The sequence below is a fragment of the Idiotropiscis lumnitzeri genome, chromosome 7, assembly GCF_059441095.1.
Source record: "Idiotropiscis lumnitzeri isolate Australia: NSW breed Sydney's pygmy pipehorse chromosome 7, RoL_Ilum_1.0, whole genome shotgun sequence".
Taxonomy (NCBI): Eukaryota; Metazoa; Chordata; class Actinopteri; order Syngnathiformes; family Syngnathidae; genus Idiotropiscis; species Idiotropiscis lumnitzeri.
The window spans coordinates 5,494,345-5,517,613 of record NC_142397.1 but is presented as its reverse complement, the minus strand read 5'-3'; the positions used below and the strand labels follow the sequence as shown (position 1 = coordinate 5,517,613).

The window sequence follows — 23,269 nt, the reverse complement described above, 5'->3', positions numbered from 1 at the left end:
CAGGGTGAAACTCATCACCCAGAGAAGAGCAGAGGGCCTAATAGACAGCCTTGGGGTACTCCGTATTACACTTTATATTATCATACTGACTCAAATTAAGAACTGCACTGTAAGTGACTCAATAAGCAGCAGTATTAGTTGTTTTATTTATCTATTTATTTTATTTTTACCCCCTTTTTTTTTTGTTGTTGATCGCATCTGCTGCGTGAGTGGAGTGTGATGGATCGTCTCCGCAGCAACTGTTCATAATAAGTTCAAAGGCCGGGAAAAACATGTTAAGACACGATAAAAAGGAATTGAATTGCTCTCATAAAAGTGTGCGGGTGGGAGTATATTTATTTTAAGCCCTCTGGCTTTTATTATTATTTTTCTTAATTTCAGTCATAGTTATTTCATTATTTTTATTTAACTATAAAAATGTTGGTCAAGGTGTGTTGACTCGACTTCCCATTTCGGACACTCGATTAAAAAAGTCTGTATTTCAAGAAAAGGGTGATTCATGGGCTGACTGGAACACAGTCTCATTTTTTGAAAGCATACGCTTTAAGGCAGCATGAGGTCAGAATTACCCAAGACTTATTGCAGTATTTGCTGTGGTATTTTATGTGGCATTGTTGTTTTTTTGCTTTTTTTCCCTTAGAATCTAGCCGCCCAAGTTTCCATGAAGCAATAAAGTTTGTCTTGGAACAGTAAAGCCAGAACAAGCATGTGTTTTGCCAATGAACGCAACAAAGATGAGCAAAAGGACACAATTATCTCGTATGTTGTGTTGTTACTTCTCGGTTTGGGGATCTTCGGGAACCAGAAGAAGCTTTTCTCACAAGAAACCCTTCTCCATGGAACATCTTTTAGCTCTCTGTGTGATGTGTCAGTTGGTACAGAAAGAGAAGGATGACAAAAACAAAGTTGATGAGCAGGTCATTATTTTTAAATAAAAAAATGTACGCTTTTTTTTACACAAATGTCAGAAACAGGAACAATCAATATTAAGAAACGCATGTCTATAACTAGCAAGATTAACAAAAGTTGGATTTATGGACACCCATTCTCATATTAAACTTGAGGAATGTACACAATAAATAACTAGGACCCTCTGAGCCCTTTTTTTCACGTCAAATCCTCCAAATTAACATAAATCTTAGACTCAATACTTTTTCCACTTTAGATGTTGTATTTGGTAGTGCCTGTTGTGGGTCAGGGGGTTAGACACTGTACTTATCATATTGTAATGATGGTCATGATGGTGGTTCTTGGAGAACTTTATTTATTTATTTTTAAGTGTTACTGGTTGTAAAGTTGGAATATTGTGAAGTGCAGCTTGAAGTCCATCCTTCCATTTTCATTTTTTTATTAGGGTTGCGGGTGAGCTGGAGCCTCTCCCAGCTGACTTTGGGTGAGAGGTGAGATTTTTTTAGTTTCACTCAACTGTGTAACCACAAACCAATAAGTCCCCCACATTGCCCCAACATGAAGAATTTCAGATTTCTAGAGTGGCCTGACTCTTCTGTGCATGTAATAATGAAAAACAAGGCTTATAGTCCAAAACACTTTGAGTGAAATGCGATTACCTGTAATTCAATTAGTTAACAATTAATTACAAAATTAGACCATTTCTTTTGTAATGAAGTGACTTGATTTGTATGGGAATTGATTCTTTTGCAGTTTTGTCAATGGAAACACATGAAACCAATCATGCTTTGACATGAAGGCTTATTAATGTTCCTGTTAAATTAAAGCTGAAGGGGATCAAGGGAACGGCAACAAGGGGATGTGGAAAGGAGGAGGAGGAGAGCAAGGAAATGTGGCATAATTGGGCCAACACACGTCTCTTGCGAGGATGAGAGCTCTCGTCTCCTTTTTTCACACTAATGCCTCTCATCCTAATTGGGCCTTATGATCAATACCTCCTGCTAATTGCACTTAAACAACACGAGCACACACGTCCACGCACCAAAACGCCTCCGGCCAATCATCCGCATCGTCACATGCATTATGGATGGAGCTGCGCAATGGAGAAAAATACAGTGGAAAAAGAAGTCTTCACACCCCTGTTTTTTGTTAAATAAAAAAATTCGTCCACGATAATTTATTTTTTATAATTCTTTATCCAAATTAAAACAAAAGTGTATGCTTTGAATGGGAGTAAGTGCCCTCAGAACGATTATTTATTTACTTTTCTTGCAACTTTTTAACATTCGACATCTTCCGTCATTGAAAAATTGAAATGTAACGAGGGAGAAATTTGAAAAATAGCTGAAGTATTGCTAAGAGCGCCAATAGAGTCACGGCATTTTCTTTCGTGAGCCTCCACCTCCAAATGAGCGCCACTGATCACTTCTTTCTGGATAATCAATATTAGTCTAAATCAGCTACCGCCAGTCGAGGAACCTAAGATCGCATTGTTTGTTCATAGGCAACAATCATTTGTTTATATATACGCGTATACACGCGCACACTCACACAAAGGTATATCAGTAGCTTATGCTGCCATCTAGTGGTGAAATAAAAAGCAAATGTAATTTTTAATATCAAGGACCACTGAGAAAGATAATCCTATTATGTCCACAATGTCCCTATTGTGGGACTAATCGAGGCTTAAAAATGAGATTCTAATACAATTGTATTATTTATCGCAACATACAGTGCTTAGCAAATCTATTAGACCAGCAGTCAATGCAAGGTTTATGCCACAGGTGCCGTACATAAAAAGTACTGTTAATTACAAATATTATTGTGTCGATAATGAGAATTAGACCAGTATGTAGTGGCCTCAGCAACTTAGAGTTATTTAGTCTTCGTGAGAGGAAAAAAAATGCTTAAATTAGTCAAACCAAACCGATAACAAGATCACAAAATGAAAGGGTACAATAAGCATTTCATGTTTCCTTCCAGCACTATGACAACATGAGGAAAATGTCTCTTAAAACCTGTCCATTCTGGACATGAGATGCTTCCTGGTATTTTTTTCGGGCCTAAAGAGAATTAAGTAGCACTTTGGTGCAAAGATGCAGCCCAGGAGGCCGTAGCTGGAGGCCAGGATGGCAAACACCTCAGTGACTGTGGAATACTTTCCTGGGGAGCTGATGTAGGCGGGAACGAAGGCCACCCACACGGCGCAGAAGATGAGCATGCTAAAAGTGATGAAGCGCGCCTCGTTATAATTGTCTGGAAGTTTCCGGGCCAGGAAGGCCAGCAGGAGGCAGAGGGAGGCCAGCAGGCCAATGTAGCCCAGGACTAAACCGAAGGCCGCGGGCGAGCCTTCGTCACAAAGCAGAATGACAACGGCGCTCTCGCGGGGAATCAGCTGGCGAGGGGTCGGAGGAGCCACGACAAGCCACACGGTGCAGATGAGAACCTGTATGAATGAAAACTTTCATAAATACACAAAAAGTAGTCCCTGCTAAGGTTATCATTGTTACCAAAATGAACAAAGTAACTAAAAGTAAAATTGAAAAAACCTTTTTTAAAAAACAGTAACTAAAACTTTTTTTTTTTTTAATATATTTATAAAACTAAATAAACGTAACTATGACTATACTATAATTCAAATGAGTTAATTTCGGTGGTGATGCAGAAGAAGGTTCAAAATCTGTTTAAGAATTTAAGTTTACTTTAATTTATGACACAATACAAAGTGACTTTGTTTTTTTTCTTCTCCATAAATATTCCTTTCAATCCGAAAAACTAAAACTAATACAAAAACTAATACAAACTAAACTAAAACAAAGCAATTAAAAATGAATAATCATAAAAACAAAAAAAATAACAGACTCTACAATCAAATTAAAACTAATTAAATTAAAAAAACACCCAAAAACAACAAAATAAATAAAATAATTACATTTCAAAATCCCAAACAAGCAAAAATCCATGTCTAATTTATGCCCATTAAAATGGATTTGACGGATTTTTTTTAAATTGTTTGAAAAAAAAAAGTCTATTTAAAACATTTTTAAACATTCAATATACGTTTTCCATGAAAAATTGATAAGAGAAAAGAGGGAAAATAAATTCCTGGAAAAAAAAAATTGGGATTTTGCGTTTAAACTGCAACAATATGCCTAGTAAAAACAATGACTATTATCACTAATCAAAACCAAGTCTATGAATAGTCCTCACCTGAACCAGAGTGCAAAGACTAATAATGGCTTTTTGCTGTGCGGGCCCAAACCACTTCATGACTCTACTCCCGGGAAGTGAGGCCTTGAATGCCATCAGCACCACGATGGTCTTCCCCAGGATACAAGAGATGCAGAGCACAAAAGTGATGCCGAACGCCGTGCGGCGCAACATGCACGACCACTTGGAGGGCCGGCCAATGAAGGTGAGCGAGCACAGGAAGCACAAAGTTAAAGAGAAGAGCAGAAGGAAGCTCAGCTCCGAGTTGTTGGCCCTGACCACCGGGGTGGTCCTGTGGTAGGAGAAGACGAAGACCACGACGCAGGTGCAGAAGGAACCCATGAGGGATATGGCCATCAACGTGATGCCCATCGTGTCGCTGAAAGACAGAAACTCCACCTGTTTGGGAATGCAGGCGGTCCTCTCGTCATTGGACCAGAACTCGGGTAGGCAACGCACACATTCTACGGGGTCTAGAAAGCGGAATAGGAACGTGTTATCAGAGAGTCTCGTCACCTACGAGGCGCGAGTATCCTCACCGGTCTGATTGCTAATCTCCCCTGCTGTACAAACCACGCAATCATGGCAGCAGATAGGGAAGTTAGGTTGGATCGCCTTGCGGGTGCCGGGAGGACAAACGTGGCTGCATACTGATAGTGGGACCTGTGCAACAAGGGCGATACAAACGACACTGGTTCGTGTATAGTCACACAACAAGACAAGAGAAAGTCACCAGATGCTTCAATCGGTACAGACACACAAGTTAAAGAGATGCAATGCAAGAGCTGAGTTCAAAATTCTTCCTCTGCATGAAAATGGTGTTGTCTTTAAAAAAAGTCAAGTCCAAAATGTTCTTCACAATAATTCAAATCCTTCTGATTTATATTGCGTTTGTGGAACAGAACTTTTTTTTTTTTAGTCATCTCAGGAGGGGCTGCCATTTCATCGAATACTGCCACCTGCTGTTGACTGAAATTGATGTCACCGCGCCTTGCGAGTGTCACATGACCAAACCAGGAAAACAGGCTAGCAAAAATGAAGCATATCAAGAATGGAACACTGCCCCTACTGTGAAACACGGAGGAAGCTCTATTACATTCTGGGGCTGCTTTACTGCATCTGGCACAGTGTTGTCATCTCAAGAAATTTGCTGTCCAGATTCAGAAAGCTTCACCTCAGTTGCAGGGTCTTGAATGTCCCAATACACCTCCGCTCAAAACTCTCAAGAATGACTAAGAACCCAGAGCCCTGTCCTAAATCCTATTGAACATCTGTAAAAGGACCAGAACCATGCATCTGGAGAAACTCCGCCTTACAACTTGAGACAACTGGAGTAGTTTGATTGAGCAGCGGGTCAGATTTGGTGTCGAATGGAACATTCATAACCACTCTCGATCTGTGCAGTATCTTTTTTTAAGGCAGATTTTGTTGATTCTTTTGATACAGCTCTTGTATTGGATGGTGTACCTAAAGTTGTGATCCCACCAATACTCTACTTGGGTCTGATTGCCGTTCCACACGATGGCCTCGCTTTGGATTCAGAGCTTCTGCTGTCTCTCCGCGACCGTCTCATCAAAGTTTCCGATGGTGACAAACTGGATCCCTCCGCTTGGTTTCAGCTGCCAGTTGACCAGGTCGTACATGGCCGCCGGGTCGCCATTCTCGTCAAATGTGATTTCATCCCCAAAGGAGTTGAAGTATTCCACTTGTTTAATGTAGTGAAGCAGCTAAGGATGAAAAAGTATTGGTTAGATGATTAAGAACCCAAAAAAAATCACCATGCCGCTCTCAAAAAGGTTTTCAGCTTTTGGGTGAAAATTTTCAGAATGAACTTAAAATATCCAACGAGAACATGAAGGAAAGGTCCGATTAACTCATTCACTGCCAGCTGATTTCAAATCTCAAGTGATGCGATGCTGCCATCTACAGGAAACTGTTTGTCATTAGAGTGGTGTACAAACCTGAACCGTATTTTCCGGACTGGAAGCCGCTACTTTTTTCCTCAATTTTGAACCGTGCGGCTAATACAACGGTGCAGCTTTTTTGTGGATTTTTCTTTCACCAGTAGGGGTGCTCTATAGTTCAGAAAATACGCAAAATAAACCTTGTTTTTTTGTTGTTTTTTTTCCTCTTGGGTCTGTTCTGTTTTAATGAGCAAAGTTGTTGCTGTATTAAAAGGCCTTGTTTTAACAATCTGTTTATGTACCATTATTTGCATTCACAGTAAAAAAAATCGTTCCGTGCGTGCAGTAAACAACAATTTTTTTTCAACGTAGAAAACTGCGGCTTATTTATTTATTTATTTATTTATTTATTTAAAATTTTTTTGGAGTTGTTTATATACAGGTGCACCTTATGGCCAGGAAAATATGGTGCCAAATAAATTTATGTGGCCGTGGTTGGTTCCCAGATAAATATCAACAAGTTAAGTTCGCATGCAATTGTTTAGCTTAATCCTAAAATATCCAGAATTTATTGTGACTTGTGTATTTTGTAATATTACCTGCCATGGCTGGATGTTATGTACATCCGCACACGCCTGACGAGCAAAAGGACCTTTCCCATCCTCACAGCCCCTCAAGCTTCTCAGCGCATACGCGATAGCATACACCGTTTTATAGACATTGTAGGATATCCTCAGCTGCGACACATCCGAGTAGATATTTGCCACCGTCCTCAGATCTTCTGCGCCAGTGCATGGTGGTTTTACACTTCCCTCACTCAGGCTGCATTGGAAAACATCTTCCCAAAATGGAATCAGAAAAGGATCTTCACTCGCATTGGTACTAGACGGATGCAGACGGAGCAGGAAGTCTCGCAGTCCTGGGATGTGCACTCGCCGGATGGCAAAGCCCATGGAGCCCTCCAGGATGGCACGGTACTTCTTGGGAGTAGACAGGACAGCCGCTGTACTCCACGCTTCGCTGGCCAGCCACTGGATCCCTTCCAGGCCCTCCCTGCAACGATGGAAAAATGATTTTTCAGAAAGTGCGAGGTGGTTGGAAAATAAAAACATAATCCCACCTGAGAGCTTCATCGAAGAGCGCAGCTGCGTCCTGTTCCACCGCAAACACCAGGATCACACGTGCACCGGAGGAGCGGATATTGGAAATGATGGATGAAATTGCCTTCTGCGCTCGGTTTTTGGGGATGATTTCATGGAGGGCCACGCATGCGCCGAGTTGTCTAACCTGAGACGTACAGTGAGGCCGTGTTTCACAAATTTGATTTGAGCCAAGGCACAAACTGCACATGAGAGAAATTTCAAGTTTGGCGGGCCGGATTAAAATGTTTAACGGGCCACATGTGGCCCCCGGGCCGTAGTTTGCCCACGCCTGAACTAAATAAATCTTTTTACCAATTAAGTCAAGTCAAGTCAATTTTATTTGTATAGCCCTTAATCACAGACAGTCTCAAAGGGCTTTACATAACCACAATCGACACCATCGATCTTAACCTCCAGGAGGGCAAGGAAAAACTCAAAAACATTAGAAATTAGAACATTTCCCGTAGCACTGTGGTTGGGAATCTTAACAATAAGTGATGTACTGTTCTCATTTTTTGTGTGACTCACCTCCTTAGCAAAGATATTTGCACCACCATGACCATACGCATCGTCCCCTGCGATCACACCCACCCAAGTCCAGCCGAAATGTTTCACCAGTTGGACCAGTGCATCCACCTAAAGTAAATTGACACCATGAAGACGACACCCAACAATGCAGAGTCACGCAGTATTTTTATCTATAAACTCGCAGTGTTGATGACATCGTCATGATAACCAATATTATCATACCACTGCAATGTATTTTTTTATGGAATAAACAAAGAGGCTACAGCGCGAGACAGTTACACTTCGTGATGTCTAAAATGTTCCTTGTGGGGACTTTGGCACGCCGCAGTACTGTCATGAAAAATATAATCACAAAACAAATGCAAGTTTTTCATCTCTCCTTTAAAATGATTTGTTTATCAACTTCTGAGCGTTTGCTGGAAGGCTTCCGAGCAGTGAGGGTCACACACCTGGAAGAAGTCACTGGGCATGGTCCTTAGAAAAGCAGGAAACTCCTTTTTGTCACTCAGACAAGCACAGCTAGAAAAGTAGCTGACCTGAGAGAAAAAAAGAAAATGACTTTTGAAATGTAATCAGTTAGTTACAAGGTATGCTGTTGAAATTACAAAAGGAATACAACTAATTCAATTACTTTCTCAAAGGAATACAACTGATTACATTGGATTACTTTTAATTAATTTTGAAAAAAATGCTCTCAACTTGTTGACCGTTTTCACATTTTAACACCTGATAGTGTTAAAATTATTTTTAGCAATACTTAAGACTACAAAAGTGTAACATTGAAATAAAATAATATAAGGAATATAAATTATTATAATAACGAAAAAATTGATGAGTGGAGCGCATGACCAGAGACAGCCAATGACACCTTGACAAGCGTCGGCTTTAGAATGGAGGAAGAAAATAATTATGAGATCATTTTTTGCGAGGTTTTGAGGTGACTTTGAAATGTAATTAAAATTGGTTGCATCAAAGTTGCCAAAAGCAACTGTAATTGAATTACTTACTTTTGCCCCGTAATTAGATAACGTCCATATTCAATTCATTCAATACATTGACCGAAATGATTATGAAATTTTGGGCTTCGGAATGAATTCTATTAAAAATAAATTAATAACAAAAATTTAAAAAGGGAACTGAAATATTTGCCTCTCACCTGCGGCACTTGGAAGACCCCCAAGAAACGGGCCACAACCAGCGACTGGGTGGAGCCTCCATCCCCGATCACGACAGGTACGGCCCCTCTGCATATACTTTGACCCCGCAGGCCCCCTTCGGCCAAGGAAGCATTCTCGCTGACCACCAGCTCCATGGCGGCCTTGAGAGCCTGGTGGGGGGTACTGCACGAGTCATAGATCTTATATCCCAGAGTGATGTTGGGAAGCAGTTTCCCCTCCCTGTTGATCTCCTCGATGGCAAAAATCATCGTCTGCATCCAACGGAATGTCCGGAAGTTAAACCTGCGTGGGAAATGGTACGAAAATGAAATACACTCACTTGCGATCAACTCCTCAAAGTGATTACCTGGTGCATTGCGTGGGTGGGGGCTTGGTGGTGAACGTAAGACTGGGCTCCACCACCATATCGTGAAGGGAGAAGAGCCCCCCCAAGATGATGTCCCCCTTTTTTCCCAGCACTGGCAGGCCCATAGAACCTGGGATGATGTCACAATGTCGGTTCTGGTCTTGGTAGGATTTGTGGGCGAACAACATCGCCACCCTCAGGACGCTGCAGACCACCAGTTCTGTCCTCTGACACCTCCACCCGGTCTTACGCCAAACCTGAAACATGATTTCTTTTTAAAAAGTATTCGTAAAAAATGCTTTCATTGTCAAAACAGAAATCCTCATAAATTGACACCTCACACAGTGCTTCGTTGCAACAGTGTAAGCGCACCACTGACAAGCCACAAGCATTTATAGTCTTCAATGTACACAACATATGCCTCATGTCACATAGCGTCGCTGTCCAATTGAACTGATTTCCCCCGAGTTTGCATATCAATGGAAAAGGAAACCTGGTTTCCGCGTAAATAACAACCATAACAAGGAGGCACTTCAGCCTAAACGGAGACGAGACATTAGCGGTGTCACGTCTCCATGTTACGCCTGAGCAGGCCTTAGTCAACCTTCATTGATGCGGAGAGACGGATTTTCGCGCACACACACACATCAGCACGCAACACACACACGAGGCGCCATGTTGGGGTTGAAAACAAATTGTAGAAGACAAAGAGACCTCAGTAGCAGTACAGGAAACAAAACAGTATAAGGGACCGCTATCCTTAGCACTGTTTTTCATGATGACCACCAATAGTAGCATTATATGTTGTCTTGGTATTTCTTTCAAACATTATTTTATATATCTTATTTTGTCAAGGGATAGATAGATGGATAGCTAGCTTGCTAGATAGGGAGCTAGCTTGGTAGTTAGCTTGTGAGCTAGATGGACAGATAGATAGATAGATAGATAGATATAGCTGGCTTGCTAGCTCGTTAGCTCACTAGCTTGCTAGCTCCCTGGATAGATGCAACGTGCCTACATAAGTGTTTCAGTATGTTTGTGAGAAAATATCAGGCGTAAGAGTGTGTCTATTAAAGCGTTTCAGTGGTGGTGTAGTTGCGTGCGTTTCAGTTGCGTGTGAGATCATTAATCGTGAATGATGTCTCTTATTGCCCCTCATCATTCTCGATGCCAAGTCAACTGATAAAGGAATAATTACAAAGAATTCCGAGTATACTCGTAAACACTACAGAATTTGCATGTCTGACTTGGATTAACTGACTGATTGAAGGTATCAGCTGTGAGGATGGCCTTGGGATTCGGGATGTTGATCATTTTAATCAGTCAGTCAGCAGCAATAATAAACTGCCAGAGCGGATCATAACACACACTAGGGATGTACTTAAATTTGTTATTGTGTCTTTTCGGTGACAATGCGCTTCTTTGGCTGCCGGCTGACTTGATTCCCGGCGGGCTGCCAGGCAAGCAAAGACAAGCAAGAGTTTCCAGTAAGACTGATGCCATGTGGGCCTGAGGCTGCATGGGAGACACACATGCTCATCAGGTGCGGCGTGGGAAATTAATTTATTTAACGTTTAATTGAAGGAGTAGAGGGCAAGTTCAAAACAAGTTAATTGACAGACATTGGCTCTCCAATAACATGGAATACTAACCCATTGAATAATATACTGCTTAATGTTATGGTCATGGGAATAGTCTGGCATATAGTTACATTTTTATAAAATGTTTATCCATATTTTCTGCATTTTAGAATTAGAATTATACAGAATGAATAGACTGATCCTTCACAAAGAACAATCCAAATACTTTTAAAGCAAAACACACAGCCAGAAAATTGAATCAGATGTCATTTCTATTCAAGGATAGGCATAAACAATGAATTTGCATTAGAAAAAAAATCATATGCAGCTCGTGGATGTTTAAAGACCAAATACTCTACTGTCATTGTATCCCAGACCATGTATGTATGTATGTAAGTATGTCTCACTCTTTACATGTTGTTATAGTCATAAAGCTACTTTTGTTTACTCTGCTTTTGAATGCCGTTGATGTAAAGCACATTGAGTTGCCTTCCGTGCATATGGCTGATGAGCTATTTTGTTAGCTAAATAAAGTTGCCTTGCTTTGCCTTGCCTATATACATATTTACGTTTGTGTACTTGTATTTAGATATAATTGTATTGATACATGTTCTTCAAATACCCACCGCCTGTGAGTCCTTTTGAACATAAAAAGCTCATCAGCTGTAGTTTCACAATTGAGCCACGAGATGGCACAATAATCAATTAAATGTGAATGTGTGTGCGCGTGTATCTGTTTACGTGTGTCTCTCTCACTTCAAATTGGGATTAAAAAAATAAAATAAATTAAAAATAAACCCGAAGCTTCTCTTACTGTGTTACTCACACAATTAATTAAAAAGTTAATAGTTAATCACATGGTCATTCACTCACATTCACAGTAACTAACACTCACAAAGTTACTCAATGACACTCACAATTACTCACTCAGCATCACACATTTATCACTCAATTCCTACAGTTACTCAATTACTCACTCACACAGTGAGTCACACTTTCAGTTACTCACTCTCACACTGTTACTCACTTACAACCACCAATTAAAGAACAACATTCATTAATAAGCAACATTTCAAAATACCTAAGTCAGGGATGTCCTCGAGGGCCCCTGACCTGCATGTTTTGGATGTTTCCCTTCTCAAACACACCCGATTCAAATGATCAGCTCATCAGTAGGCTCTGCAGAAGCCTGATAACGACCCTTATCATTTGAATCAGGTGTGTTAGCGAAGGCAGACATAAAAAAAACATGCAAGATAGTCGCCCTCGAGGACTGGATCTGGACACCCTTGCCCAAAGTCATGTTTATTTAAGTCCTCAAAATGTCAAACCTGACAGTCAGGTCCAATGCTAATTTGGAAGAGGGAAAAGGGCAAATGGGTATATTTTGTTGAACATCAAGGTCAAATAAAAGGGAGAATCTTGTTACAGGTTTCTCGTGGATCATAAGACTCATCTGGGTAGTCACGTAGCAGCATCAAAAGCAAGTTGTGACAGAAGGCAAGAGACGCTAAATTCCTGAGGGACTATTTAGCTTTTGTGATCGTGTGTTTGTGCACCTTAGGTGGAAGTCAAGGTCAAGCTCGAGGCACCAGACCTTGCTCAAATCCCACATGGCTGACTCTCGGGAGAACTCTGAGGTGTTTGATCCGCTGTCATCGCTGTAAACACGGAAACATCCTTTTTTTTTTTTTTTTTAATTAAGTGTGGCCCTACGAGGCGCATCAGATAATTGTTCAACATCCCCTTCTGTGGCAAATAATAATAAGAGCATATTAAAGATGATATGATGCAAGTGTTTATTTTGACCACCTGTCAAAAGAGGAACTTTAATCTTCTTATCTGAATTTTATTCTGAAAATTATGAGACATCAATGAAAGGACACATGAGAGTTTTTAAATGCTTTGACACTCAAGCATAAAATGTGAAATAAATATTGCCCAGCTTTTAACCCGGAAAGAACACGCAGAATATTTTATAACTTGCACCTGTACATTGAAATTTAGGAGCCTATCCCAGCTGTCTTTGATCAGTTGGTGGTTGACACCAATGAGACTGTAACTAACTTGCTTTTGCTCCTTGTACAGCAATTTGCATACAGCGTTGGTTGTCTTAAAGTGCTTTATAAATACAGGAGAGTTGGGTTGAGTTGAGAGCCACAGGTCAGGAAGGGGTCTGCGAGTTCTCTCTGCAGGTCAACCCAACTCCAAATTTTCAGAACTTGCTCCTCAAAAACATCTCGCGACATATAAGCTGTGATCGTATAGCGAGTCATGCTTGAATTGGTTTCCTGAAATTGAATGTTTTTTTTTTATGTATGTCTAAAACAGGGGTGGGCAAACTTTTTGATTGGTGGGCCACAATGGGTTCTAAAATTTGACAAAGGGCCCGGACCAGGAGCAGATGGGTGGAGTGCTTTGGTAACCTCACCTCATCAAAGAAAACAAATTTGAAATGAAAATGAACAAAAGCATTACAACAAAATATCAGTCTTTGACACACCACAGTATTTAGAAAATAAAACATGAACAAGGCTTATTCATTTAATTTTTTTCAAGTTTGGCGGGCCGGATTAAAACGTTTAAGGGACCGCGTGTGGCCCACGGTCCGTAGTTTGCCCACACCTGGTCTCAAAATAGAAAAATGGTCTTGTAACATCAAACGATGATGTTCTTCTCAGCCTTAAAAGGATAAAAACAAGAAAAATTATACAGATTGAAACCATTTTTCAAAAAGAGCTTGTTTCTAAAGTTTTAACTGCAGGAATTTGAGATGACTACCGCAACCTTCATATATAAAACGTGGGGGGGGGGAAAGTACGTTGCTGCAGTTCCCTCCTCTTACCCCACCTCACAGGTCATCTCTAACGCATATAAAAACCAGTGTGAGCTTTGATCCACATGAACTAATCTGCCTGACATGTCACTCTGTGGTTTAGCTTCATGTTCAGACTCAATGGCGCACCCAAACAGGTGGGCAGAGCAGAGTTTGGCACTTCTCCACCTCTTCCTACTCTGGTCTTTCTCCTGGGCTGAGCAGCCAATCTGCCAGCGCAGGGGAGATCCAGAGAAACCCCAGCTCTTTAAGGATGGAGACATCATGTTGGGGGGAATCTTTTCTCTCCACAGCAGCTGGAAAGACAGACGGAACAGCTATGTCCAGAAGCCACACCCACTGCACTGCACCAGGTAAACGACCAAGCTCAGATGAAACGATATTCCTTAAAATATCTGCTTGATTAATTGTCTGCTCCCAGTTTGAATTTTAGGGGGTTCCAGTTTGCCCAAGCTATGATCTTTGCCATCGAAGAGATCAATAACAGCACCGACCTGTTGCCTGGCCTCTCTCTGGGGTACAAAATCTATGATTCTTGTGGCTCCATCGCTAGAGGGGTGAGGGTCGCACTCGCTCTGGCCAATGGCAACGGAGAAGGTCCTTTGGAGGAGCTTTGCCCCAGACTGACCCGAGTACAGGCCATTGTAGGGGAGACATCTTCCTCTCCTTGCATGGCTATAGCAACCACCGTCGGACCCTTTCGCATCCCGCTGGTGGGTAGAATAAGACCAAGGTGCACTGTACTCGCTCTCTGACGTAAATATTGACCATAAAGCCTTTCTCTTTTCCTGTAGGTCAGCCACTTTGCCACTTGCGCTTGTCTCAGTGATAAAATCAAATACCCATCTTTTCTGAGAACGATACCCAGTGACTATTACCAGAGTAGAGCTTTAGCCCAGCTTGTTAAGAACTTTGGGTGGACCTGGGTGGGAGCGATCAGAACCAACGATGATTACGGAAATAACGGAATGGCCACGTTCACAGAGACTGCCGGACGACTCGGTATCTGTCTGGAGTACTCGGTATCTTTCTTTAGGACGGATCCACCAGACAAAATACAAAAGATTATCAGTGTTATTAAAGCTTCGACTTCCAAGGTGATTGTCACGTTCCTCTCCCACATGGACCTGGATGTATTAATTCACCAGCTGTCTCATCATAATCTGACTGGCTACCAGTGGGTTGGCACAGAGGGTTGGATCTTTGATTCCCAAACTGCAGCTTTGGATCAGACACGAATCCTAAACGGAGCCCTTGGGCTGGCCATCCCGAAAGCACACATTGGCGGCATGAAGGAGTTCATCTTGGATGTAAAACGTCTGAATTCATCCGGGGATGACACGTTCAGGCAATTCTGGGAGACGTTATTCGACTGTCAGATTGAGCGAACAACGTCGTCAGCCACGAATCAGCGGGAGTGCAGCGGGTTTGAAGACCTCAACGGTGTACAGAACAGCTTCACTGATATGTCACTAATGCCAATCTTTAACAATGTCTACAAAGCTGTGTATGCTGCGGCCCAAGCACTTCATAGTGTTCTTGGCTGTAACACGATGTGCAATACCAACATGCAGCTAGAGCCATTTGAAGTAAGTCCAAGCAAATTTTGCGTGTGTTTCTACGAGATACTGACCGCTAAAAAAACAAAAAAATCGGTTTATCTCACCACCAGATTTTAAACCACATGAAGAGGATTAATTTCCAAACTAAAGAAGGCGATGAGGTATATTTCAATGAAAATGGAGATCCACCAGCAAAGTATGAAATTATAAACTGGCAGCCAACAGAAAATGGCACAGTCAAATTTGTAACAGTGGGTCTCTATGACGCATCTGCGGACAAGCAGCTGAATCTGCAGAATAGGTCGTTGGTTTGGGCAGGGAACTCTCAGCAGGTGAGCTAGAGTGGCACAGCCGACGTGAATCACAAAACACGGTTAGGAATTGCCATTTATCTATTTATTTTTTTTACCATGCAGGTTCCTGTGTCCATTTGCAGTGAGCAATGTCAGCCAGGGACACGTAAGGTTCTGCAGAAAGGAAAGCCCATCTGCTGCTATGACTGTGTGAGGTGCGCTGAGGGAGAATTCAGCAACATCACAGGTAGGATATATAACGGGCTTGAGCAGCACAAAGTTAAATACACTCAGAGACCAAATCGTTAGGTACTCTCTTCTGGTACTCTTAACACTCCCCCAAAAAATCCTATGTTTAATTAAGACTCTAAATTCTTGAATGTAAGGGGCAATGTTTGTTTATCTAAATGTGCCTTGTGATTGGCTAGGGACCAGTCCAGAATGTATCCCACCACCTGGTCAAAGACACCTGAGATAGAATCCAGCTAATGAGAGTAAATCCATCCATCCATTCATTATCGGTACCGCTTCTCCTCACAAGAGTCGCAGGGGGTGCTGGAGTCTATTCCAGCTGTCTTCGGGCAGTAGACGGGGTACACCCTAAACTGGTTGCCAGCCTGTCGCGGGGCAGACAACGACGAACAACCATCCGCGCTCACATTCACACCTAGGGGCAATTTAGTGTGTCCAATCAACCTGCCATCCATGTTTTTGGAATGTGGGAGGAAACCGGAGTACCCGGAGGAAACCCACGCAGGCACAGGGGAGAACATGCAAACGCCACACAGGAAGGCCGGAGCGGGAATCGAACCCATGATCTGCACTGTGAGGCCAACGTGCTAACCAGACGGCCGAGCTATAGAAAATGTCTGGCGGTTGCAGCTTTTTAAAAAAAAAAATTCATAAATGTTCCACCCTACATTTTCAGATTCTGTCACATGCACGCGATGCCACCCTGAGTTCTGGTCAAATGAGAGAAGAGACGCCTGCACGAGGAAGGAAGCAGAGTTCCTGTCGCATGAAGAGGTCATGGGATCTCTCCTCACCGCGTCGTCTTTACTGGGCTCATGCTCAACGGCCGTTGTGGCTTTTGTTTTCTTCAAATACAGAAAAACTCCCATCGTCAAATCCAACAACTCGGAGCTGAGCTTCCTGCTACTCCTCTCTTTAACGTTGTGCTTCCTATGCTCTCTGACTTTCATCGGCCGGCCCACCGAGTGGTCCTGCATGCTTCGACACACGGCTTTTGGCATCACCTTTGTGCTCTGCATCTCTTGTGTACTGGGAAAAACTGTCGTGGTACTGATGGCGTTCAGGTCTACACTTCCGGACAGTCATGTCATGAAGTGGTTTGGCCCGCTTCAGCAAAGACTCAGTGTCCTGGCGTTCACTCTCATCCAGGTGGTCATATGCGTCGTCTGGCTCGTCATGGCACCACCGTTTCCTTTCAAAAATTTCAATGAGTTTAAGAATAAAATCATCTTGGAGTGTGCGGTGGGTTCCGTCGTGGGCTTCTGGGCTGTGCTTGGCTACATAGGAATTTTGGCTGTGCTATGTTTCGTTCTGGCCTTTCTAGCCCGCAAGCTACCCGATAACTTTAACGAAGCCAAACTGATCACCTTCAGCATGCTGATATTTTCGGCGGTATGGATCTCTTTTATCCCAGCTTATGTCAGCTCCCCGGGCAAGTTTAGCGTAGCTGTGGAGATTTTTGCAATATTAGCCTCCAGTTTTGGACTGCTCATTTGCATATTTATTCCTAAATGTTACATTATACTAATGCAACCTGAGAAGAATACAAAGAAGAGCGTCAGAAGTAAAGGGGCAGTAAAATCCTTATAAAAAGGTATCAGAACTATGTTTAGATTTATAAAACAAGAGTTATAAAAAGAATAATCTGCTTATAGATCCAATAGTCACAGCTAAATAATAAATTAAACAGTCCGGTTGGCAGGCCTCCTTAGTCAACGCTGATCCTTAATTAATACAATTAGTACACGTCACTAACTACTAGTCTAACTACGAACCATACCCGAACTATATTCTTAGGTCCACCAAAAACGGGAATGCTCTCAGAGTGGAATTATTATAAACCTTTAGTGCAGGTCCATGCTTCCAACTGTTTTACGTTTCATACCTTTATTCTAAAAAAGCATTCAGGGTAAGCCCTTATTCTCAATTTGGTTGAAAAGACACAGAGGTAAAAATTACCAATAAAAATTCATCATTCGTCATTCACCAACAAAGTCCATCGGTTAACTGTCTGACAATCTTAAATCAGTATTGATGGAATGCCCACCTCTGACTATCGGTATCAGATACATAAAGCAAAAAAATAATAATAATAATAATCTGACATGAGTAAGTCCCTGTTGGCAGTAGTTGGTTTGACATATGAGTTAATGATCACCTGCGTCAGAAATAAACGTTTTGCTCACTGTGTTTTGTCATTGTGTTTAATTAAATTTAAAAAGTACAATAAGTATCGGTACCCAGTATCGGTGATTATTCAATATCGGTGAGTATTCAAAGAATGAATAGTCGCACTGGTATCATTCTGAAAAAAAAGTGGAGGAATTTCTGTTCTTTATTCGACGATTTTGATGTGGAACAACTCTGTGACCTGATGAATGGACCAAAATTGACATCAAAATGTTTTCCAAGAAAAGAGAGCATTGTGATAGCTGCAAAGTGGGAGACAAACGTCATCTCTTCTTACATGTTCAGAATTTAACAATCCAATTGCCATACGTCCCAGCGCTTTTTGTCAGTTATTTAATCTAACACGGCATAAAAATTTTTTTTTCGCTGATCCCCTATTTACGCTCCTTTTACTTCCAGAAATAAATTCCTCATTTCCACCAACAGCCCATTTTGACTTGTTTGGTTTCTTTCGATTCTCCTGAGGTATGAGATGAACCATGACAACTTCTCCCTCCTCGGAATATAAAACCATGTTGTGCGCTCGCGGGTCTGTCTGGCCAGGTTCGCACAGTGACACTATGTTGCTGTTGAGCCTGCTGATCTTGGTGCTACTCGCGGAGAAGAGGGCGGAGTGTGTGTGCCGCATGCAAGGGCCGCAGCTCCCGCCTGAGCTGGCGCAGGACGGGGATGTCGTCATTGGAGGGATTTTTTCATTCCGCACAGGGCAGGATTATGCGGTTAATACATTCCGAGTGATTCCCGAGGTGCGAACGTGTAAAAAGTATGTACTGTTTCGTATGAATAAAATCGTTTTGTCTCTTCCTGCACAAATTGCTCGTATTAGACACCAGTGACGTTTGCAATTATTGTCATCTCAGCTTCAATTTCAGGGAATTTAAATTTGCGCAGACGATGATATTCGCCGTCAAAGAAATCAACGAAAACCCCGACATGCTACCGGGCGTCAAGCTGGGTTACAAGATCTATGACGACTGTGGCACCATGGACATTCTGAGAGCGGCACTGGCGTTGGTAAGTGGCCTTGAGGTGAAGGTCAACGAAGCCAATTGCACAAGCATTGAAACGGTGCAAGCCATTCTGGGACATTCAGGATCCAGACCGACCATTGCATTTGCACCCGTTGTTGGACGTTTCCGTGTTCCGGTGGTAAGAACTGTTTCGATGAACTGACTTTTACATAGAAATGTGCAATGTGGTAATATCCCCACCTCATCATTTATCTCGGTGATTACAGGTCAGCCATTTTGCCACTTGTGCCTGTCTCAGCAACAGAAAAGAGTACCCTACCTTTTTCAGAACCATTCCCAGTGACTACTACCAGAGCCGAGCCTTGGCAAAACTCGTCAAGCACTTGGGCTGGACCTGGATCGGAGTCGTAGCCGTGAAGAACGAGTACGGCCTCAATGGCATCGCTGCCTTCATCCGGGCTGCGCAAGAATACGGAGTGTGCGTCGAGTATTCCGATGCCTTCTCATCCTCTGGCCCACCTGGGGATCTGCAGAGAATAACTTCCAAAATCCAAAGCGCTTCTTCCAAAGTGATTTTGGCCTTTATGTCTCACCGAGAAATTAAGTTACTGGCGAAGCAACTGTACAAGCAGAACGTTACAGGTGTGCAGTGGGTGGGCAGCGACGCCTGGATCGCAGATCACTCCCTGACGGACAGCGAGGGCTACGACGTTCTCGTGGGCTCGCTGGGCTTCACCGTCAGCAGGGCTCGGATCCCCGGGCTGGAGGAGCACTTGAGGGCGATCCACCCTTCGCTCTACCCTCGCAGCCGCTTTGTGCGAGACTTCTGGGAGGACGTGTTTGACTGCTCCCTGAACGCCACGGCGACAGGACGGCGAAAGCCCTGCAGCGGCCTGGAGAGCTTGCGAGACGTTGAGTCGCAATTCACAGATGTCTCAGAGCTGAGGTTCACCAACAACGTCTACAAGTCCGTGTACTCGGTGGCCCACGCTCTTGACGCCTTACTCAAATGTGAAGAAGGGAGGGGGCCCTTTTCCAATGCGAGATGTGCTGACCCTGCGCGAATTGAGCCATGGCAGGTGAGGAGTGGTTAAGTCATAATTGGAGTTATGTCTATCAATTTATTTATAATGTTAACAATAAATTTTTGTTATTTAGAACTTCTCAAAATACTCAGTTTTTTTCAGATTTAAAATAAAATAATAATTGAACCTCCCAGATATTAATAAAATAAATGGTCAAGGGTTATGGCTGGTAAAAATGAAAGTTATTAAAATAATGCCTTAAATGGGCCCCCGTATAATTTTGTGTCAAAATGTTGCAACATGATTCAAATTGATTGTGTATTCCTATCGAGATTTACATGGCTCATGTCGGTGGATATCAAACCAGTTCAAATATCCTTTAATACATATGTGTATATATGTCGCCCCGTTTACCAGGTCCTTGAATATCTCACCACGGTAAACTTCACGACTCCAGAAGGGGAGAGGGTCTATTTTGACGGTAACGGCGACTCGCCAGCCAGATACGAACTGGTCAACTTGCAGAAATCAAACAAAGGCACCATGGAAGGAGTGACGGTGGGCATTTATGACGCTTCCCAGACGGGCAGCCGTCAGTTCATCATGAGTGACATTCCAGTGGTGTGGGCAAGCGGACACTCCCAGGTGAAGCGGGTTGTTGCTGAGACTCTACTTGAGTATATTTTATGATTGATGCAAATTGTGTGTTTGGGTGGCAGGTGCCCGTGTCAGTTTGCAGTGAGAGTTGTCGTCCGGGAAGCCGCAAGGTTCTTCAGAAAGGACGTCCAGTGTGTTGCTATGACTGCATCATGTGTCCCGCAGGAGAGATCAGTAACGTAACAGGTAATTCAACCAGAGGTGGCAAAAGTGCTCACACTTCATACTCAGATAGAAACACTGATACCTTCTAAAGAAGAAGCCATTTCATTCCGGGACTCCAGCAACACGCAGGCACGGGGGAACATGTAAACACCACACAGGAAAAACAAAGCCAGAATCGAACACTGCACAACTGTGCCGCTGTCATTTCTAAATATTTAATAAAATAACAAGCTTAATGAAACTTCGCACTAATTTTGTAATAGTTTAAAACATATAAATTATTGTATGAACATCACTAGTTGGCGAGTCTGTCTGTCTGGCTCCGCCCCTGAAGATATGGAAGGAGGCAGGTCAAAAACTTTTTTAAGAATTGGTACTTACTTTACTTAATTACACAATACTTGGTGACTTTTTTTAATTTAAGGTTGCACTTGACAAATACTTAATATAATAAAGAATACTAAAAAAAATAAAATAAAAAATAACTGAAACTAATACTAAAACTAATATAAGCTAAACTAAAAGACTAATAAAATTGAAAAAGAAAAATTCTATAAGCTAATTAAAACTAACTGAAATTCAAAAACAGACGTCAAACCAAACCAGAAATGACCCACAATGAAAAATCCAAAATTATTATAACCCTGAACACGGTATATCAAATTAGAGATACAAGACGGGATTTGTTTTCCCACAGGTCACATTTGTAATTTACGGGTACTGTTCAGTCATAATAACAGTTGGACCAACATTTTATTATGTTGTCATCGATGCAATCAATCACTCTTCTGTTAACAGATTCTATACACTGCATGAAATGCTCGCCAGAGTTCTGGTCCAATGAACGCAGAGACACCTGCATCCCGAAAGAATTAGAGTTCCTGAGCTTTGGAGAAATCCTGGGTACTCTTTGCGCCTTGTTTTCGTTGCTCGGAGTGTTTCTGACCACGTTGACGACGATCGTCTTTTACTGCCACAAAGAAACGCCGCTGGTGCGCGCCAACAACTCGGAGCTGAGCTTCCTGCTTCTCTTCTCCTTAACTTTGTGCTTCCTGTGCTCTTTGACCTTCATCGGCCGGCCCACCCGTTGGTCCTGCATGCTGCGGCACACCGCCTTCGGGATCACCTTTGTGCTTTGCATCTCCTGCGTTCTGGGGAAGACCATACTGGTCTTGATGGCTTTTAAAGCCTCACTCCCGGGAAGTAATCTCATGAAGTGGTTCGGATCCAAGCAGCATCGGCTCTGCGTGGTGGCGTTCACTCTCATCCAGGTGGTCATCTGCATCCTTTGGCTCACCATCAGCCCACCTTTTCCGTTTAAGAATATGATACTATATCAAGATCGAATCATCTTAGAGTGTCAACTGGGGTCCGCTCTGGGTTTCTGGGCTGTGCTGGGTTACATCGGAGTCCTGGCCACTCTGTGTTTCGTCATTGCTTTTTTAGCCAGAAAGCTTCCTGATCATTTCAACGAAGCTAAGTTAATCACTTTCAGTATGTTGACATTCTGTGCAGTTTGGATCGCCTTCATACCTGCTTATATCAGCTCTCCGGGGAAGTTCACGGTGGCTGTGGAGATATTTGCTATCCTGGCCTCCAGTTACGGAATGCTTGTTTGCATTTTTATGCCCAAATGTTTCATAATATTGTTTAGGCCTGAGAAGAACACTAAGAAACACATCATGGGAAAGTCAAAAAATGATAAATAATTGAAAAAAAATTAAATTGTGCCACAGAATTATATTAATATCATGATTTTGTTCAGAGAAAACATACTGTATGTATGCCATTGATTCTGCGACCCAAAATAAATTAAATGAGCAACCAATATTAATTTACTGTGTTTTTTTTATTTGTATTATTATTATTATTATTATTATTATTATTATGCAGGTCTTGCCCTTGTATTTTTTTAATGAATAATTTTTAATGAATAATAACAAATACATGTAAGCATGAACTAATATTACCTTGTCTGTTAATGTTCAAAATTTACCAATAAAGTTAGAGATCCTGGGTCCAGTGTTTTCATCTTAAAAAAAAAAAAAGCATCAAGTGCAGTCCCCGTACCTCTTTATTCCCTTTATTCAAGACATTATAAGCACTTTAGCTCTTTCAATAATTTGTAATATGAATAAATACATAAATAAATAAATACACACTTCAGGACTGAGAAAAATATTAAATTGACTTAATTGCAACATCGATGGTCGAGGGCCGATGCCAGCGATATATGAAAAATATATTATATTATATCGCAAAAGTTGCATTTTAATTTCTATGCAATATATCGAGAGGGACTCATCCATTCACAGGCCTCCGTAGAGTGCAATTAGGCCACAATGTTTGGAGCTGCTCTAATTATTTCCACTATGAATTATTTAACGACTGTTTCAATATGGCTGAGAGCTGCACATCCACCTCAGAATCCCTGGACAGCTCTTTTCAAGTTCAAATAAACTATGATGCAACAGGACATGTTGAGCATAATTCAAAAACAACAAAGAAGAAGGAAACCCGT

The 23,269-nt window shown here is 42.0% G+C and overlaps 2 protein-coding genes and 1 pseudogene across 2 annotated transcripts; 2 read left to right on the top strand and 1 right to left on the bottom strand.

Moving 5' to 3' along the window:
* Nucleotides 1–2,920: 2,920 nt before the first annotated feature.
* Nucleotides 2,921–9,483, bottom strand: LOC148333209 (extracellular calcium-sensing receptor-like; annotated as a pseudogene).
* A 4,309-nt stretch (nt 9,484–13,792) lies between these two features.
* LOC148333208 (extracellular calcium-sensing receptor-like) lies at nt 13,793–18,766 on the top strand. The gene is made up of 8 exons (XM_088301049.1): nt 13,793–13,986; nt 14,055–14,346; nt 14,428–15,222; nt 15,306–15,527; nt 15,612–15,735; nt 16,417–17,304; nt 18,474–18,693; nt 18,757–18,766. Exons 1-8 carry the CDS (start codon nt 13,898–13,900, stop codon nt 18,764–18,766), a joined length of 2,640 nt encoding a protein of 879 aa, XP_088157175.1. The 5' UTR covers nt 13,793–13,897.
* Nucleotides 18,767–18,824: 58 nt separating this feature from the next.
* LOC148333207 (extracellular calcium-sensing receptor-like) lies at nt 18,825–22,457 on the top strand. The gene is made up of 5 exons (XM_088300624.1): nt 18,825–19,079; nt 19,168–19,980; nt 20,344–20,571; nt 20,646–20,769; nt 21,547–22,457. Exons 1-5 carry the CDS (start codon nt 18,825–18,827, stop codon nt 22,455–22,457), a joined length of 2,331 nt encoding a protein of 776 aa, XP_088156750.1.
* Nucleotides 22,458–23,269: the final 812 nt, after the last annotated feature.

Excerpts from the sequence above, each read along its gene's own strand:
- LOC148333207 (XM_088300624.1), top strand. The coding sequence starts at position 18,825 with ATGATATTCGCCGTCAAAGAAATCAACGAAAACCCCGACATGCTACCG. Across the intron at positions 19,080-19,167 it reads GACGTTTCCGTGTTCCGGTG|GTCAGCCATTTTGCCACTTG; the intron begins GTAAGAACTGTT and ends CGGTGATTACAG. Across the intron at positions 20,572-20,645 it reads GGGCAAGCGGACACTCCCAG|GTGCCCGTGTCAGTTTGCAG; the intron begins GTGAAGCGGGTT and ends TTTGGGTGGCAG.
- LOC148333208 (XM_088301049.1), top strand. The coding sequence starts at position 13,898 with ATGTTGGGGGGAATCTTTTCTCTCCACAGCAGCTGGAAAGACAGACGG. Across the intron at positions 14,347-14,427 it reads GACCCTTTCGCATCCCGCTG|GTCAGCCACTTTGCCACTTG; the intron begins GTGGGTAGAATA and ends CTTTTCCTGTAG. Across the intron at positions 15,223-15,305 it reads TGCAGCTAGAGCCATTTGAA|ATTTTAAACCACATGAAGAG; the intron begins GTAAGTCCAAGC and ends TCTCACCACCAG.